Source organism: Pelmatolapia mariae, linkage group LG6, assembly GCF_036321145.2.
Source record: "Pelmatolapia mariae isolate MD_Pm_ZW linkage group LG6, Pm_UMD_F_2, whole genome shotgun sequence".
NCBI classification, from domain to species: Eukaryota; Metazoa; Chordata; class Actinopteri; order Cichliformes; family Cichlidae; genus Pelmatolapia; species Pelmatolapia mariae.
In genome coordinates, this window is record NC_086232.1 from 874,492 (window position 1) to 889,773 (window position 15,282).

Consider the following 15,282-nt stretch of genomic DNA (forward strand, 5'->3'; position numbering starts at 1 on the left):
TAATCTTTTTTTCAGAATGACCTGTCCACCCACCTACAGCAGGGCACTTTGAGGTGATCTCAAAAACTGAAAGCCTGAAAGTTTCACCGGGGCAGTACATTCCTGCCCTGAGTGGAGGACTTCAATATATCTCAGGGTCTTGTTCACGAGTGACGGGAGATCGACAGATGGATTGGTGCTGTGGCTGCAGTGATGCGGACGCTGTGCCGGTCCGTCGTGGTGAAGAGAGAGCTGAGTGTAAAAGCGAAGCTCTCAATTTACTGGTCGATCTACGTCCCTACCCTCACCTATGATCACAAGCTGTGGGTAGTGACCGAAAGAACGAGATCGCGGATACAACCAGCAGAAATGGGCTTCCTCTGAAGGGTGGCTGGCCTCTCCCTTAGAGATAGGGTGAGGAGTTCGGCCATCCGGGAGGGGCTCAGAGTAGAGCCGCTGCTCCTCCACATTGAAAAGAGGTGAGGTGGTTCGGGCATCTGACAAGGATGCCTCCTGGGCGCCTCCTGGGTGAGGTGTTCCGGGCATGTCCCACCGGGAGGAGGCCCCGGGGCAGACCCAGGACACGCTGGAGAGATTATATCTCTCCAGCGTGTCCTGGGAATGCCTTGGAGGAGATGGAGGTGGAGGTGGCCAGAAAGAGTGAGGTCTGAGCTTCTCTGCTTAGGCTGCTGCCCCCACGACCCGGCCCAGGATAAGGGGGAAGAAGATGGATGGCTAGATAGACACCACTGGTCTTTATTATCATACTAATGAATGGGGATGTGTAGTTTGGGACAGATTCATCAGAACATGTTTCTCTCTGGTCCTGCAGAGGAGAACCGTCCAGTAGATCACTGCCAGAGAGGCTCTCATGACTGCGATGTTCCACAGAGAGCCCTGTGCAGCTACACCGGAGGCTCAGCCTACATCTGCTCCTGTCTGCCGGGGTTTGAGGGTAACGGCCGGGTGTGTCGGGGTGAGTTCACGGTGCTCGCTTTTTCAGCTATTAAGGATGATGTCTCATCCTTAATAAACAGATGCACTGTAAATGTAAGAGAAACTGCTGCATGAATACAACAAATGTTTGGGATCATATGCCTGACAGGTATGTTCACCTGTCACAGAACGAAGAGTTACTCCACAGCTTTACAGGCTCGTATCAGTGTGTGCTGCACAGCAGTCAGTGCTTTACCACAGACCTCTGTCTGTCCACAGTCACAGCTACTGAGTGGTAAGACCGGCAGGTAGAGCTTTTACAGAAGACGTGTGGGCAGTAAAGGCTCAGAGTTGTCCACAGACTGCACCTCTCTCCAGCTACATGACAGAAACCTTTCAAAGGCTCTGTGTGTGAAATGTTCAACAGAGCCAGGACCTGTGTTTACTCAGATTACAGGCTTTTTGGGGGTGAAAGGTCACCGTGGGGCTCAGGCCCATCTCAACACTGTCTCTTACAGCCTGTTTGAATAGCTGGATCTTTATGGGTTTGATGGATTAACACGCTGACACTCGTAGCTCGAGTAATAATGCGTTCTAGTTTGCTGTTAGGTTTCAGAGTCATTTTCAGCACATTGCTCTAAATATCTGTAAGCTGATTGGATGTCTGTCGTCCTCCATGTAAAACTGTGTTTCCTTGAGTCTGGAGATGTTTGTTGTTCCCAGACAGCATGTCACATACACCACGCTTCAGCACTAATGGTACAGACTATAAAGTGCTTTGAGTGTTCTGGTAGAGAAGAGTTCAGAATCAGTTTACCATGTACTTACTTACAGTTACAAACATAACCTGGCCGATGTTCGGGTCTGACACCTTTAGCCCTGTTATTTAACCGTAGATCGATGTGCTGAAACATGCAGCTACGCCTCACAGCTCTGTGGGTGTGGGTTGATAGTCTCAGGCTGGCTGCTTAGATCAGGGCTCTGTGGGGCAGGACTCTTTGCTCTTGTGGCTGAAGATCGCTCCTGATGGCTGGCTGGATGTTTGGGCTACAGAATGAAATGAAGATGCTTTCCTCTCATAGCATTTATGCTACCGGTCACTAGCTCAGCCGTCGAGCCACTAGACTTATGACCGCTGGCTGGATCTGAGCCTCTGTGGACAGAGGGGTGCAGGACAGGAGGACAAAACTATTGCTGCTATAAATACACTGTCTGGTTAAAGAGACGGGTCTGTCAGCATGCTTTGTCGATTCAACGTTGGCTGAAGAAGAGTCTAGCCCGTAATTAGCAGCTGCAAAAAGGGACTATGTTAAAACCTGTACCTCACCCAGCCACCAGGGGGTCATTTGGGTGTCTTGGTGTCACTTTAGGGAGCTTTCAGGTGATTTATCTTTAAATTCAGTCTGTGATGCACATAGTCATCTAAATCCTGCCCACAGACCTACGACTGCTCAGTGTCCATCGGCTGTTTGTGTTCGGGTCCATATTCACAAGCAGTGATAACACAGCTGCTCTCAAAGACACGACCAAACAGGTTTAGGAGGATTTTGCTGCTGCAGGAGCCTGCCAGGCTGTCGCGCCCGGGAACTCTGGTGTTATGGCTTCATTACAATAGACCCTGTGCACGGGAAAATGCTAACTTCCTGTTTTAAGACCGGATGTAAAGTAGCTTTATTTTGTGGTCAATCGCTCCTGCGAAGGTGGACTCCAAAGTCATATCCAAACACGAAAACTGAAAGATCGCGTTACATTACAAAGAGCAGAAGGTGGGAACACTCACTGCTGTGTCAAAAAAAAAATCAAATGATCAATTTTGACGTTTGAAGAGTGTAGATCGATTGTTTGTTTACATCACTCAACACAAGCAGAACTGCCTTACTGCATGCAGAAGACACATCGTCCACACTCAGAAGCACATCTCTGTATAGTGACAGTGATTTACACAGGCAAATGTTCAGCACTCAAACTACAGGTGAACAGGGTAGAGTGGTTGCCCCATGATCGGAAGGTCGGGGGTTCGAGTCCACTGAACGGCTACCCTGAGGTACCCCTGAGCAAGGTAGCGTCCCTACACACTGCTCCCCGCTGCATTGGTGGCTGCCCACTGCTTCACTGGGTGAATGGGTTAAATGCAGAGGAGTAATTTCCCTACGGGGACTTACACATACACATTATAAAAAAACCATTATTATTATTATTATTATATTAAAAACATTATTATTATTATATATAAAAACCATTATTATTATTATTATTATTATTATATAAACCATTATTATTATTATTATTATTATTATTATTATTATTATTATATTAAAAACATTATTATTATTATTATCATATAAATCCATTATTATTATTATTATTATTATTATTATTATATAAAACATTATTATTATTATTATTATTATTATTATAATATTAAAAACATTATTATTATTATATATAAAAACCATTATTATTATTATTATTATTATTATTATTACCATATAAATTCATTATTATTATTATTATTATTATTATTATTATATTAAAAACATTATTATTATTATTATTATTATTATTATTATATTAAAAACATTATTATTATTATTATTATAATTATTATATAAAACCATTATTATTATTATTATTATTATTATTATCATATAAAAACATTATTATTATTATTATATTAAAAACATTATTATTATTATTATTATTATTATTATTATTATTATTATTATCATCATTATTATTATTATTATTATTATATAAAAAACATTAGTCAAAGGTTTCCCCATTATGTTGATATCAGCTAGTCCAGTACACACCTACACAGCATGTCAACAACAAAAAGCCACAGAAAAAAATAAATGAATGATTGCTGGTAAGGGTCTCTATACATGAGTATTTACAACGAGTACGTTGTGACGTACCTTCAAAATTACAGCGGTCCCTCGCTATGACGCGGTTCACTTTTCGCGGCCTCGCTGTTTTGCTTTTTTTTTTTTTTTGTGCAATTTTGCTGCTTTTTTTTTTTTTTTTTTTAAGCGCATTTTGTTCTGCGTCCTGATTGGCTGCAGACCACTGTCAATCTCCTCCCTGCCTGTGCAGTACAGAATCGCTACATCGACCACTAGCAGTGTGAAGTGCTGTCGACGAAACATTTTGCACCATCAAAGGCACCTGCGGCACCCAAAAGACAGAGGAAGACGCTAACAATCACACTAAAACTTGGACTTCTGATTCATTCATTGAAATGGTCTGTATCTGTATAGCGCTTTACTAGTCCCTAAGGACCCCAAAGCACTTTACATATCCAGTCATCCACCCGTTCACACACACATTCACACACTGGTGATGGCAAGCTACATTGTAGCCACAGCTGCCCTGGGGCGCACTGACAGAGGCGAGGCTGCCGGACACTGGCGCCACCGGGCCCTCTGACCACCACCAGTAGGCAACGGGTGAAGTGTCTTGTCCAAGGACACTGTCCGAGCCGGGGCTCGAACCGGCAACCTTCCGATTACAAGGCGAACTCCCAACTCTTGAGCCACATCGCCCCTCCTGATTCATTGATTCATTAATGTTGAATTCTCTGGCAGCTGCTCTATTCCCACGTTCTGGACCTGAAAACAGGGTTTGAATCTTTGGTTTCTTTCTATAATATTCGACTTTGAGAGTTTAAACAAGAGAGAAAAGTGTGAAAATGTTCATGCCTGCCTGAGAAAAGTGTATAAAGTGTGCAGTGAGGGGTTTTACAGCCTTAAAACATCTATAATAATTGTAAAAAATAAAGTTGGCTGCATTGTGGATTTCACTTATCGCGGGATATTTTTAGACCACGATAAACGAGGGACCGCTGTATACAAATACTGAGAAATATAAAATTTGAATTCTTCCTCTCTTTTGCTCTGAGGCGCGGAGGAAAAAATATCGACAAGTCGACGAACATCATCTACAGATATATTCAGCAAATGCCCAAGACATCTTGAGAAATGTAAATCATCCATTTGGTTGACTTGTTTTGGAAAACCCGAGCGTAAACAAGGCGCGAATATCACACCGGAAACGAAGCGCTCTACAGGAGTTTCCCCACCGGAAGCAGCACGTGCTAAGGCGCACAGAGTCTATTTGCAGCATTCAATTAAAGCTCTACTTTCAAACTTTTCACCATCTGGTGGCCATTACTGGTACTGCAACTTAAAGTGAAAAGATCCAGAATGTGAGGAGCCTCTGTTTTTTCTGCCTGTTCAGATGTGGATGAGTGCCAGCAGCAGGATCGATGCCACGCTGAGGCCTCCTGCTCCAACACACAGGGCTCCTTTACCTGTCAGTGTCGTCCTGGTTTCCACGGAGATGGCTTCCACTGCAGTCCCACGTTCTCAGGTGGGTAACCAGCACATTCACAGGTTTACAGACAGAGGGTTGCTGGTTCCAGAATGACTGCACTTTTCAGTGAAATAAAGATGTCCTCATTTCTTTGTCCCTTCTTCCCCCATTCATTGTTTTAATCCTGAAACAGGTCATCTTGGAGGAGTCTGTTTAAACACCCCAGCTATGCATTTATCACTGTAAATGGAGACACTGAGACCCATGAGAGAGAGTGTTTTGATTTGTGCGTTCCAGTAAGAGTCTCATCCTGCAGCTCCAGCTGCTGGTTCTGGGCTGCAGCGGCTGATGCTGCTCTGAGCACAGCAGCACGTTCTCTGTCTGATCTAATTCAACATGTGACGCATTCAAGTACAGTTAGTGTTTAGTATTTGGTGTTGGAGGTTTTTGTTCCTGATTCATGTTTTCTTTCTTGTGTAATTCTGATTGAAAGTGTGCGTGTTACTAAAAGAAGACAAACAGAAACACAGTCAGCAGTCAGAGTAATACTGCTTCAGTGATTCCAGCTGTCAGCAGCTGGAGGCGCACAGCTAATTACAGCTTTACTCCTCTGCACCACAGTTTTGTCACATTTCCATCCTTTATTATGACCTGTCTGGCCCCTGAAGGCATCATTTAGTGTCCCGTGTCAAAACATGTCCGTGACTCTTAATGTCAGCAGCATCTTTTAGATGCCTCTAGTGTCGACAGCGGGGCTTTGATCGTCTCCGCCATCATCAGGGATCCTTTGTCCCGTTGGACAGCTGGGGGCAGATGTGGCGCTGTGAGGACAGCTTGCTGCCGTGTGCGATGACACTGTTGTGGCTGGCTTGTGGTTTGTCTTATAGAAACCTTTGAGGACACTCCCTGAGGACGCTGTGGGACCACAGAGATGAAGAGCCTGCTGCTTTAATCACTCAGTCTTTGTATCTGCAGCTGCCACGTGCTGAAGTCTGTTCAGGAGCACGGACCTTTGAAATAAGCCACGTGTCATATGTGTTCATGAGGCGGTTTTGTTTTTCCAAATGACCCCGTCATTAAAGTTTGATGTATTTGAAAGTGACGAATCCTTTGTTTCTAATAGTGATTCATTCCAGACTCATAGTCCATAGAAACAAATGCACCCTGATCAGGACACCATGCGTCTTCCTCCTGATTCAATGCTAACACTGTAGCATCATTTTCAGTTCCTGATCACCTGCTGAAAACAGTTTTTTAGGCCTCACGTCTCTTTTTAGCCTCCAGTTTCCTCAGACTTCCTACAGACACCGTGTCACGTCGTTGGCTTTGGGAATTATCCTGTTGGTGCCTGTTTTTCAACATGCTGCTTTTAACAAAGATACACGTTAAAATGTGTTCTTTGCTGGGTTGTCTGTTATGTGCTGACTGGTTCATCCCTTTAGTAAACAGCTCTTTTTGTCATGGTCCTGGGTCATTTGACCCAGCGTTTTTTGTTTCCTTGCGTTTCTGTATCATAAGTTCATTTGTTGTTCTTGGAGTTATTCTATCAGTCCTATGTTGTTCAGTTTAGTTTACTGGGTTTCCCCTCCTTGTGTTTTATTCCATGTCTCTCCAGCTTGTCATGTCTGTGCTCTCCCTCGTGCTCCTCAGTGTTTTTCTCTCCCCCTCTGGTCTGCATCTTTGTGTATTTCCTGTTTTATTGTGAAGGTTCGTGTCTTATGTCAGTGTATTGGGTTTTGCGTCCCCATGGTCTCGTCATGTCTGATTACGCCCAGCTGTGCTCTCCTTCTGTGTCTCATTCCCTCATTATCCCTCTGTGTATTTAAGCCTTGTGTCTGCCTTTGTTAGTTGCTGGTTTGTCTCCGTGTCGTCTCCTGTGAGTCGTCTCCTGTGTCGTCGTCTCCTGTGTGGTCTCCTGTGTGTGGTCTCCTGTGTGGTCTCCTGTGTGGTCTCCTGTGTGTGGTCTCCCGTGTGTGGTCTCCCGTGTGTGATCTCCCGTGTGTGATCTCCCGTGTGTGATCTCCCGTGTGTCGTCTCCCGTGTGTCGTCGTCTCCCGTGTGTCGTCTCCCGTGTGTCGTCTCCCGTGTGTCGTCTCCCGTGTGTCGTCTCCCGTGTGTCGTCTCCCGTGTGTCGTCGTCTCCCGTGTGTCGTCGTCTCCCGTGTGTCGTCGTCTCCCGTGTGTCGTCGTCTCCCGTGTGTCGTCGTCTCCCGTGTGTCGTCGTCTCCCGTGTGTCGTCTCCCGTGTGTTCCAGTTTAGGCTTTGTTTAGTTTAGTTCCCTGCGATGCTCTGCTTTTGTTTGTGCTTCACCTTTCCCTGAAAATAAAACTCATTCATTTACTCAGTTGTCAGTGCTAGCACTTGGGTCCACACTTCTCATCTCCTGCCGATCTGCCTCGCAGATCTTGACCCTTTTATGCTTTAGTGATTCAGAGGTCAAAGTGATGTGGTTTAAGTAACAAACACATAAAATATTATCTAAAAGTTATTTGGTACATGGATAAAAGTAGCCAGTGTCCAAAGAAAGGCCTGGAGAGGTATTGGAGAAGTCTGACTGCTTGGATGCCAAATAGAAAGAAAGGGGCGGGGCTGGTGATGTCAATAACAGAACAAGTCATTTGTCAAAGTGCTTGACTTTCAGAGCAGGTTTAACTTGACAGGTGTTGGCGCCTCATGTTTTCTTCCTGTGACCGTGTGGATGCGTTATACTGACTGCTGATGTCATCAGATGTTACTACTGTGTGACTGTAAACATTTGACTCTCTAAAGAGCGGGACATTGGTACGACTCCGTAGGCGTGACGATCACTCTGTGAACGTGTTTCGTTCTTGTGTGTCCTCAGAGCGTGAGAAGACCCGGTGTGAGCGACAGAGAGAGAGTGCTGTAGCCGGCTCTGACGTTGGCTTCTCATTCCGTCCTCGTCCGACTGTCAGTCGGTATGTTCCCCGGTGTGACGAGCACGGAGCTTACGAGCCCACGCAGTGCCACCAAAGCATTGGGCAGTGCTGGTGTGTGGACGCCAACGGGCAGGAGATCCCCGACACCCGCACAGGACCTCACAGTAGCCCTCCTCTTTGTGAGTCTCTGTTTCTGCTTATTGATGCTGTGCTATCGAAAAACAAACATTTTATCGTGTCATTCTATCGATATATTAAACTTTTTACTCATATGAGGTTCATTTCAATTTAAATATGATTTATTTTCTGTCTGAAGCTGCACATGATAAATGTACTGTCGAACATTCTATAACTGAAAACCCTCTCCTGTCTGATCATGTCTGAATAACATTTACATTTACAATAATTGATTACACAGCAGTGGAGAGTAGACTTTATCACAGTAGATGTCTTTCTGAAAGCGCTGTAACTAAGTTTAAGAATATAATCCACCCACTGTTATCATCTTCAATGCCCTGTACCAACACAGAGCAGAGCAGCTATCTGAACGCTACTCCAACAGAGGTCGATCATCTTGTTAATAATTTTACCTCCTCACTACGTACGACTCTGGATACTGTAGCTCCGGTGAAAACTAAGGCCTCAAATCAGAAGTACCTGACTCCGTGGTATAATTCTCAAACACGTAGCCTAAAGCAGATAACTCGTAAGCTGGAGAGGAAATGGCGTGTCACAAATTTAGAGGATCATCATTTAGCCTGGAGAAATAGTTTGCTGCTTTATAAGAAAGCCCTCCGCAAAGCCAGAACATCTTACTATTCATCACTGATTGAAGAAAATAAGAACAACCCCAGGTTTCTCTTCAGCACTGTAGCCAGGCTGCAATGTTCCCTCTAAGCTGCGCGTGTGCGCAATTGCGCACTGCTGACACGGTCTCTGCGCACAGAAAATCTGCGTTGCGCACAAAAAAAATCTAACCTGAATTGAAATTAAAATTAAAACTTTAACAATTCTGTTTTGCAGTGTTAGTCAGTAAGTGACTGGCTGCTCCCGTATGGGATTAGAACGATTCCACCTTATCCCATAGTCCAGCCAATGATGCGATTCACATTCATATATACGCAGCTAATCAGCGTGGTTGACAGGCTATGACAGCGTCCTTATGTGCCGACACCGGTGTTTTAGCTAGCAAAGCGGCGTGGCTGATGTGGAGTGAAGCCACGTTAATGACAACGTGTACAACCATTGGAGATGTGAGCAGGACAGACGGAACAACTGATGGAAAAAGTGTGGACTTTATACCAGTTTTTAAATTGTGTTGATAGGCCACGTAAAACCAGAGTTATGATAAAAATATCTGCAATGTTTGGTTTTCTTCCTGAATACTATCGTTGTTTATATTTACTGCAGGAAGAAACGGTAAAAACAGCGTTTTATAAGGAAAACGCTCGAAAGCCTGTGAGCAAAAACCCCCCTCCCCCAGCCTTTCCTATTGGTGGAAAAATGTACCATGTCGACCAATCAAAAAATGATATGGCAACATGGCATTTAGTTGTTTAGGAAGGGGGAAGTTTTAGCAGTGACGGCGGTGTTTTGAGATGTGAGAGATTTGCGACGTTTAGCGCAAATCTTGTGTAGTTAGTGTGTAGTTAGTGTGTAGTGTAGTCAATAGTTTTGTTGTGTGTGTCAGAACAATGAGGCGACTGCTGAATGTTACAGGTGTTACAGCAGTGATACATCTCCTGTTGTCAGGCCTGCAGGTATCAGGCTGTTGTTCTCCTTTATCTCATAGTGGACAGAAATTATTTTTTGGAGTGGCACAAATAATTTGTGTGGCATCAAATTTGATGCAGAACAGCTGATTGTTCTGTAAATAGTTTGAAATGTTTATTTTAAAAAAAACGCCTTGGCTGCATTTTTAGGTAAACAGCTGCAAAAAACTTTGTTTGCATAACTCAGTTACTTTTTTGAAGACGTAACTATATAATTAATTGCCCAACATTGGTCATTATATACTGTATTTTGCAGACAGAGAGTTACAGACTCTCTCCCAGACCACAGACTCATAATACAAGTCAGAGCTTTATAAGGAAAAAAAAACGAAAGTTGTGTTTTCAAAATTGGAGTTCAAGTTATTTTTACTTCCAATAGTGTTAACATACTACACAGGACATGAACAAGATTTTTTAATTTTTTATTGTAAGTGGGCTAAAGCAGTTAATTAAAATTAGTCTAACATAAATGTAAATGCTGTAATTTGATTATTTTAATAAACCATGTAACTTGGATGGATTGGATGCTGGAGTGGATGCTGGAGTGACCACAGTGCACACGTCTGCTGATTCTTGTATAGTGCTTTTCTACTCACCCGGAGTACTCACAGCGCTCTATACAACATGCCTCATTCACCCATTCACACCCACTCATACAAGCACTTCTAAACTCAAGTGCAACTAATAAGCATTCACACACATTCACACTCCCATGAACGCATCGGAGGGCAACTTGGGTTAGTATCTTGCCCAAGGATACTTGACATGCAGACTGGAGGAGACAGGGATCGAACCACCAACCTTCCGATCAGTAGGCGACCTGCTCTACCACCTGAGCCACAGCCATCCCATTTTAGACCCCATTCCTACAAAACTGCTCAAAGAAGTCCTGCCATTAATTAATGCTTCGATCTTAAATATGATCAACCTTTCTCTAATAATCAGCTATGTACCACAGGCCTTCAAGCTGGCTGTAGTTAAACCTTTACTTAAAAAGCATCTCTAGACCCAGCAGTCTTAGCTAATTATAGGCCAATCTCCAACCTTCCTTTCATATCAAACATCCTTGAAAGAGTAGTTGTCAAACAGCTAACAGATCATCTGCAGAGGAATGGCTTATTTGAAGAGTTTCAGTCAGGTTTCAGAGCTCATCACAGCACAGAAACAGCTTTAGTGAAGGTTACAAATGATCTTATGGCCTCTGACAGTGGACTCATCTCTGTGCTTGTCCTGCTAGACCTCAGTGCAGCGTTCGATACTGTCGACCATAATATCCTATTAGAGCGATTAGAGCGACTCCAGTTTGTTCATGTAAATGGAGAGTCCTCTTCACACACTGAGGTTAATTATGGTGTTCCACAGGGTTCAGTGCTAGGACCAATTCTGTTTACATTATACATGCTTCCCTTAGGCAGCATCATTAGAAGACATAGCATACATTTACACTGCTATGCAGATGACACCCAGCTCTATCTGTTACGTCCCCCCGAAGGGGTCTAGGCGTGTGAGTGAGGGGACCAGTAACAAATGGGTCCGGAAACAGAATGAAAAGATAAACAGACAGATGTTCTATAATAATAATATAATTTTATTACAAATGACGTTAACTTAAAGAGCCGGCAACGCCGTTTTACCAATAATGCCAAAGAAACAAAGGAAACACTCGCAGCAACAAAAGAAAAAGCTACCAAACAAATAAGGGAGGCACTTCCCACTTCTCAAACTTCATATTTACTTCTCACCACGGGGAGACACTTCCAGGGCCCACAAGCCCATCTACTCACTACTCGCAAGGAGGCTGTCGGTCCAAAACCTAGCAGAAAAATGCGTAGAGCCACAGAGGGGAAAAACCACCTTGCTCACAGCTCATCCCCAGCTTAAATAGCCTCAGAGGTGATTGCTGACTGGATTCAGGTGGCAAACGAGGCTAATCAAATACAGCTGTCCTGGGGAGAGAGAGGAGAGTGAGAGAGACAGAGGGGGTAGGAGTGGCAAGAGAGGAGGAGGCGGAGAGAGCGGGCAAACACACCACCCACACACTCCCACAGCCTCACAGGATGTAACACTGAAGCCAGATAACACACACCAATTAGTTAAACTGCAGGAATGTCTTAAAGACATAAAGACCTGGATGGCCGCTAACTTTCTGCTTCTTAATTCAGATCAAACTAAGGTTATTGTACTCGGCCCTGAAAATCTTAGAAATATGGTATCTAACCAGATTCTTACTCTGGATGGCATTACCTTGGCCTCCAGTAATGCTGTGAGGAACCTTGGAGTCATTTTTGACCAGGACATGTCCTTCAATGCACATATTAAACAAATATGTAAGACTGCTTTCTTCCATTTGCGCAACATCTCTAAAGTTAGAAATATCCTGTCTCAGAGTGACGCTGAAAAACTAGTTCATGCATTTATTACTTCCAGGCTGGACTACTGTAATTCATTATTATCAGGATGTCCAAAAAACTCCCTGAAAAGCCTTCAGCTAATCCAAAATGCTGCAGCAAGAGTCCTGACAGGGACTAGAAAGAGAGAGCAGATTTCTCCTAAACTAAGAAATATACCCATAGCACTACTTGGTAATAATAAATTCATACATTAAACTCATAGCACAGCACTGCAAACAGCTGGGAATCAGTGCTGTGTGTGACCTGTAATGGGTTAACAGGGGAAGTGGCACAAACAAACAAACGGGTTGGTCCATCTTTACAAGGCTCCTCCCAGTTGTTCATGATGGCGTACACAGCTGAGCAGAGTAACTAAAGCCAAACTACAAAAACACCAAAGGAAAAAGGGATAACACAACAACAGCTGCACACCACACACAGTTATTAGTTAAAAGGTTACACACAATAAAAACATCCATTTGATTAAAGCACTGAAAATAATTATAGATAAGATAAGATGACCTTTATTAGTCGCACAGGTGGGAAATTTGTTTTGATACAGCAAAAGTGCAAAGTTATGTAGCAGAAATTAGAAGACACTGGAATAGAATAAAATAAAAATACTATATACAATAGAGTAAAATAGAATAATATATACAATAGAATAAAATAGAATACAAATAGCTGATCAGTTTCCCAGGCGCAGGTCATCTAGATCTGGATCAGTTCATCCATTCAAACTTGTAGCCACACGAAAATCATACCCACTCACACCAGAGGGACCCCTCCTGACACACCCACTACCTTAATAGAAAAATAAATGGCAGCGTTCAAATATCTAAATACCCAAAAGATGAAATCAGTCTGTGATTAGAAACATAATCACAGCATACCATGGCCATATATAGTTTTAATGTGGCAGAGCATAGCAGAGTTCAGCTGGTGTATGCGTGTAATATAATGCTGTACATGTACCTTTATATAAACTTGGATGGTGATGTTTAAGAGAGGCCAGTATCATCTTGGTGAACTGAAGGTTGTAGGCTAAGTGCTACATCTCTACACAAAGCCCACTGCCAGCATGACTCTTCTCCTACACAGGCATCGATCAGGCAGTTACTCCCGCTCCGATCGGTCCCACGCCGCGGCCTGATGTCCAGCCCATCGCTCCTGGAGCATACCTGCTGTTCGCTCAAAGCGGGAAGATCGAACATGTGCCACTTGATGGATACATCATGAGGAAGGAGGAGGCCAAACCTCTGCTGCACGTCCCTGTAAGAACAATGACACTGCTGCTGCTGACAGCCTCCACAGATACTGCAGAGTGTTTGTCTGGACTTTATCAGCCTGAGATGTTTTAGTGTCAGGTCTTTACCTTACAGTATAAAGCACCCTGAGACAGCTGCTGCTGTGATCTGGTGCTGAATTGAGTGTGTTGTGGCCATAATGATATTCTCTTCAGAGAGATGCCACTTGGTTGTTTGACTTGGTGTTTCAGTAATATTTTACTCACCAGTTTAATTATCTACGGTTGGTACCATGGTGACATCACTGCAATGGTCTCTGTCTCTAGACTCGGATGAGGGTCTTTTGAAAAAATCGAAAACAAATCAAACCAGATGTCTGTAAGACCCTGAATGTGTTCATGGATTATGATTTTTGTGTTTATGGCATTTAGTCCTCACACATTCACGTTGTTCTTTAGCTGTTTTCAGCCGCAGAGCTCCTCGTCTCTGTCATGAAGTCTATAAATCATCTGGCACATCTGCATTAATGTGTTGCAGCTGAACACACAGCTGTCTATTCAAATAATGAAAAGTTGATCTTTTTCTTCTTTCATGACCAGGATCGAGTAGTGATCGCTGTGGCGTACGACTGTGTGGAGAAGATGGTTTACTGGACCGACATCACTGGACCAGCAATCAGCAAAGCCAACCTCACTGGAGGAGACATCGTTCCAGTTGTTACTAAAGGTACAGCAGGTGTCGTGACTGAGCAGAAGCACTTTTATATGTGGCTCCACTTTGTGCTGAACTTGTACGAGAGACTGGAGCTTGTGTGGTTTCTTTGTTTGATTACTCGGGTGAAGGAGAAGTTATACTCAGGACTTCTTTGTTCTAGCAGTGGGATGGTTTCATTTCAGCTGCTGTCACAAGAGATAAACTATATTCTCAAAACCAAAGGTCAAACTGTCCCAGTATTAGGGATTGAACATCCGACTCCTGGAACCTTCTGGTAGATCCCTCGGATGCTTCATCAAAAATCATTTGAAAAGGCTCGTCAGTATTTTTCAGGTGTTCCTGAGCAGCTTGTGTGGTCACAGGAATGTTCTTGGTCTGTACTTCTTAGCTGTATGCTAGTGACTTGTAGTTTAAGTAGTTTTCTTTTTCGATGTTCCTGCCAGGCCCCTGATGAAGTTGAGCTCTTCGTCCTTTGGCAGTTAAGTGCAGTGGTGCCATCAGTCCTTGTATTCAGTGTTAAGTATGTCTGCTCCTCCTCAGAGCTGCAGAGTCCTGAAGGCATCGCCATCGACCACGTGGCCCGCCTTATGTTCTGGACTGACTCCATGCGAGACACCATAGAGGTCTCAAAGCTGGACGGCAGTCACCGGAGAGTCCTTTTTGACACTGACCTGGTGAACCCTCGACCCATCGTCACCAACCCAGCATACGGGTAATGGTATTTGTATTGCTATTAGCAGTAATACTATGTAATCGTATAACGAGGAGTAGCACTGACCCTATGTGTACTACATCTTTTGGTTGCTTCCTTTAGAAGGTTCCCACAGCCTTTATCTCACAATGCCTCTATCATCCTCCTCATCCTCCCAGCATCTTCCTCTGTCACTCCAACCCTCTGCATGTCCTCCTTCACTACATCCATGAATCAGCATCCTTTGTCCAATATATCCATTACTATATGCCATATATTCTAATTACTAGCAATAACTTCAGGACTCTTGGTGAAAGCTAATGCGCTTGAGTCTGCTAGTAGT

At 43.7% G+C, this 15,282-nt stretch overlaps 1 protein-coding gene across 1 annotated transcript in view; it reads left to right on the forward strand.

The window, feature by feature from the left end:
* Positions 1-15,282, forward strand: part of LOC134628833 (nidogen-1-like) — a 38,558-nt gene that overhangs the window by 19,768 nt on the left and 3,508 nt on the right. Inside the window, exons 11-16 of the mRNA XM_063475605.1 lie at positions 812-955; positions 5,155-5,286; positions 8,071-8,304; positions 13,389-13,561; positions 14,134-14,260; positions 14,789-14,960. Coding sequence (XP_063331675.1) covers positions 812-955; positions 5,155-5,286; positions 8,071-8,304; positions 13,389-13,561; positions 14,134-14,260; positions 14,789-14,960 — 982 coding nt within the window. The remainder of the gene's footprint in view (positions 1-811; positions 956-5,154; positions 5,287-8,070; positions 8,305-13,388; positions 13,562-14,133; positions 14,261-14,788; positions 14,961-15,282) is intronic.